The sequence below is a fragment of the Agrilus planipennis genome, unplaced genomic scaffold (genome assembly GCF_000699045.2).
Source record: "Agrilus planipennis isolate EAB-ADULT unplaced genomic scaffold, Apla_2.0 scaffold1974, whole genome shotgun sequence".
Lineage (NCBI taxonomy): Eukaryota > Metazoa > Arthropoda > Insecta > Coleoptera > Buprestidae > Agrilus > Agrilus planipennis.
In genome coordinates, this window is record NW_020440624.1 from 1 (window position 1) to 3,468 (window position 3,468).

The window sequence follows — 3,468 nt, forward strand, 5'->3', positions numbered from 1 at the left end:
AATTTAGATGAGCTGTGTGGACATGAAATTATTACAACTGAACTTGTGGAAGGAATACCAGTTGACAGATGTGTAGAGTTAAGCGAAGATCACAGACGTTTCGTTGCAATGAAGATAATGGAGCTATGTCTTCTTGAATTATTAGAATTCGGTTTTATGCAAACTGATCCGAATTGGGCGAATTTTCTGTACGATCCTGACCAACGGAAGGTTAGTAATATTGAATGTGTCGAATAATTTTTAACGTTTGAACGGATTTTAGATCAAGCTTCTTGATTTTGGAGCTAGTCGTTCCTATTCCAAAAAGTTTATCGATACATATGTGAAAATTATAAAGGCTGCAGCAGATGATGATCGTGATACAGTTCTCCGTTTGTCTCAGAAGCTTGGGTTTCTAACAGGATATGAATCAAAGGTAAGGGTGAGGTTTTTTTTAACTGCTATTGAGAATATTTATTGTTTTCAATTTTTGGACATCATTTTCTTCCACTAGTTTTTGCTTATTTGTTGCAAAAGTTTATGTTAAAAAAGTTGCATAATACAGTACTTTTTAACTTCTTAAAACAAAAAAAAAATAAACTGTTATTCTTTCTTTTGAATGATTTTCAATAAGAAAATTGTTATTTTTTCATAGGTAATGGAGGAAGCCCATATTGACGCAGTTATGATCTTAGGAGAGGTGTTTAGGATAGATGGTGATTACAATTTTTCTGCTCGAGAAACGACTTTAAAAATACAAAATTTGATTCCTACCATGCTGGCTCATCGCTTATGCCCCCCACCTGAGGAAATTTATTCTTTGCATCGGAAACTTTCAGGGGTGTATTTGCTCTGTTCCAAACTTAATGTGGCTTTTCCAGCTCGGAAACAATTTTTTGATATGTATAATAAATATAAATTTGATGATGATCTTGAAGAAGTACAACAACGACAGAAAATTCAATATCCGGGAGTGGCAAAGAGCATAGAGAGTGATATCGATAATTTGGTTGGCATTATGAAGGTATTTGATAAAAACCATAGACTATACATATAAGAACGCGTATGTGTCCAAATTATACCTCTACACGACTAATTTAACAAATATTAATATAAAAAAATTAACCATTTTTGTCATGTTTACGCATATACAAATAGATAAAATAGATTAAGTGATTCATGTTCATTTGGTTTCATATTATGCGTTTGATTATATATAAAAATTTAAAACCAAAAAATCCTTCAGTGGGCATATGATAACAACAGTATTATTACTCAACAGCTGACTTTAACTTTGAAGTAAAATAGAACCTCTGAATAAACAGAATAGAAAACAGCCTTATTTAGAAGTAACAAGGTAAAATTTCGCAAAATTGAGTATTGTAAGAACTGAATGTTTTTGTCAGACCATAAAAGAATTAATGTTGTACTAAACAGTGGTGTGTTTGGGTGATAAAATAAGCCTTTAATATAAAAATCGTGATACTGTGGGGTATGTAACAAATATAATACAGGTTTACATTCAAAAAATTAATAATTTACCATAATTACTTTAAAACTATTAAAAAGATTAACAAAAGGATTTGCTTAGCTTGAAAGGGAACATTATATATGTAATAAATATGGTTTCACTATTAATCTCATCAATATTTACCAATCAAGGCAGTGTAATAACTAGAAACAGTTTTGTCTAGAATTTTAATATTAGAGTATAGCTATTACTTTTGCTGGAATGTCACGTTCACAAGACATTCTTGGCGTAATTCGTGGTTTACAAGCAGTGTCAAAAGCTGGAATTAAATTACAAGAAGACAATTTAAAATTGATATTGAAAAATTCAACTGTAAAAAATTCAGTGGAAGAATTAGCTAATGCTGTTAAACAAGGTCCACAAAATGTACTTCAAAATGTAGCTGATTTAAACAAAGTTGCTAAAGAAGGCACTGAAAGAGTTGTCACCGTTATTCAAAGTGCTAAACAGTATTTTGATTTATATTCACCAACTTATGGGAAAGGTAAGAAGCCACGTGCCAAATGTGATTTCTATTTCAAAATAAAATACTTTTTGTATAATACTGANTATGATATTAGTATCTTTAGGTTCTTTGATGGTAATTGTTTACCACGAAATAATGGCGCATAATAATACAAATCACAAAATTAAATAGTTCTACCTGATTTTTCATAATGCTTGTTATTTATAAAACAAACTTGAAAGTTTAAGTAATATTGCATGGCGTATTTCGTATTCATTTTTGATTTGATATATTATCACTGATGATTGACATATTAGATTATGTTAATTTAGTTGTAGAAACGTTCCCTCTTGTCTCCGTATTAGGATTGTTGGAAATATATTATTTAAAGAACAAGTATGAATTTTCAGAATAATGCAAAAGGTAGGTATAGAAGTATTGTGAAAAATATTGTCATTCTACTGCTATTCTTCAAATTAGATTCTTAAAAAAAGTGTCAACTGTAATCAAGTACACTAACATCAATTTTACAACATATTCGGTTCGAGACATATTCATATGCAGAATTGTAACAAGAAAATTGTTTCCGTCATTTTTACTTTTTATCCTCTTATGATACTCATTCACTAAAGTCTTCTGTTACTTATGACTACATTATAAAAATGTTGTAGATACATTCAAAAATTCACTTTCTTAATTAACCAAGTTGACTGGATATCGCAATATCGGTTGACGAGATAGATATCGAATGCAAATTTAGTTGTGGAGTTTTGTTCACTATAATTTTTCGTAGGTATATTAACAAGTAAGTGAGTGCTTCTATATAACAAAGTAAAAAAAATATGTTTTATGTGTATGTTTAATAAACCTTATTGATACCTATAACAAACAAATTATGGGTTCTTAAAATTGTCTATAGAATGCACAATAATCGCTCTTAATATACTTAATTATAAGTATCTAACTGCTAATAACTGGATTAATCATAATTAATTTTAGTATTGAAAATAAGGATCGTTAAAAAAAAGTGATTATCCTGCGTCTATTCCTGTCTTATCATACACATACATATATAAGTATATTACAAACGCTGTCAGTAGAGCGAAACGATGGTGGTGTGGTTTCGGTATCGCAGATATAACCGGAGGCCAGCTAATATCAACTTCATAAAAATTAAGAAACTTATAGTCTTTGCAATTTTATTCAATATTGTACCCCCCTTACGGAAAAAGGACCGCGTATATGTTCGCCTTCGAAGGCTGCACGAGCTACTATATAAACAATCCCTGATTCTAAGACGAACAGAAGTACAGTAACTAGTTCAACTATCACGATAAAATTACAAATTTCATCAAACATGAAATCCATGGTAAGGATATTACATTAAATTAGTATTTATCACATATTTAGCTCCTCAATAAGCGATTTCACTAATAATTTGTATAATTTCACTTTCATACTTACAGAACTTTTACCGTGTAGAACAGCAGGAAGTAAGAATCTATTTCTATTA

General features: G+C 30.1%; 1 protein-coding gene across 1 annotated transcript; it reads left to right on the forward strand.

The window, feature by feature from the left end:
• Positions 1–6: 6 nt before the first annotated feature.
• Positions 7–1,003, forward strand: LOC108743846 (atypical kinase COQ8A, mitochondrial; the record flags this gene model as incomplete). Its single annotated transcript, XM_018479442.2, has 3 exons — positions 7–210; positions 263–415; positions 635–1,003. Coding segments are annotated over exons 1-3 (624 nt in total), but the record flags the coding sequence as incomplete, so codon positions are not given.
• Positions 1,004–3,468: the final 2,465 nt, after the last annotated feature.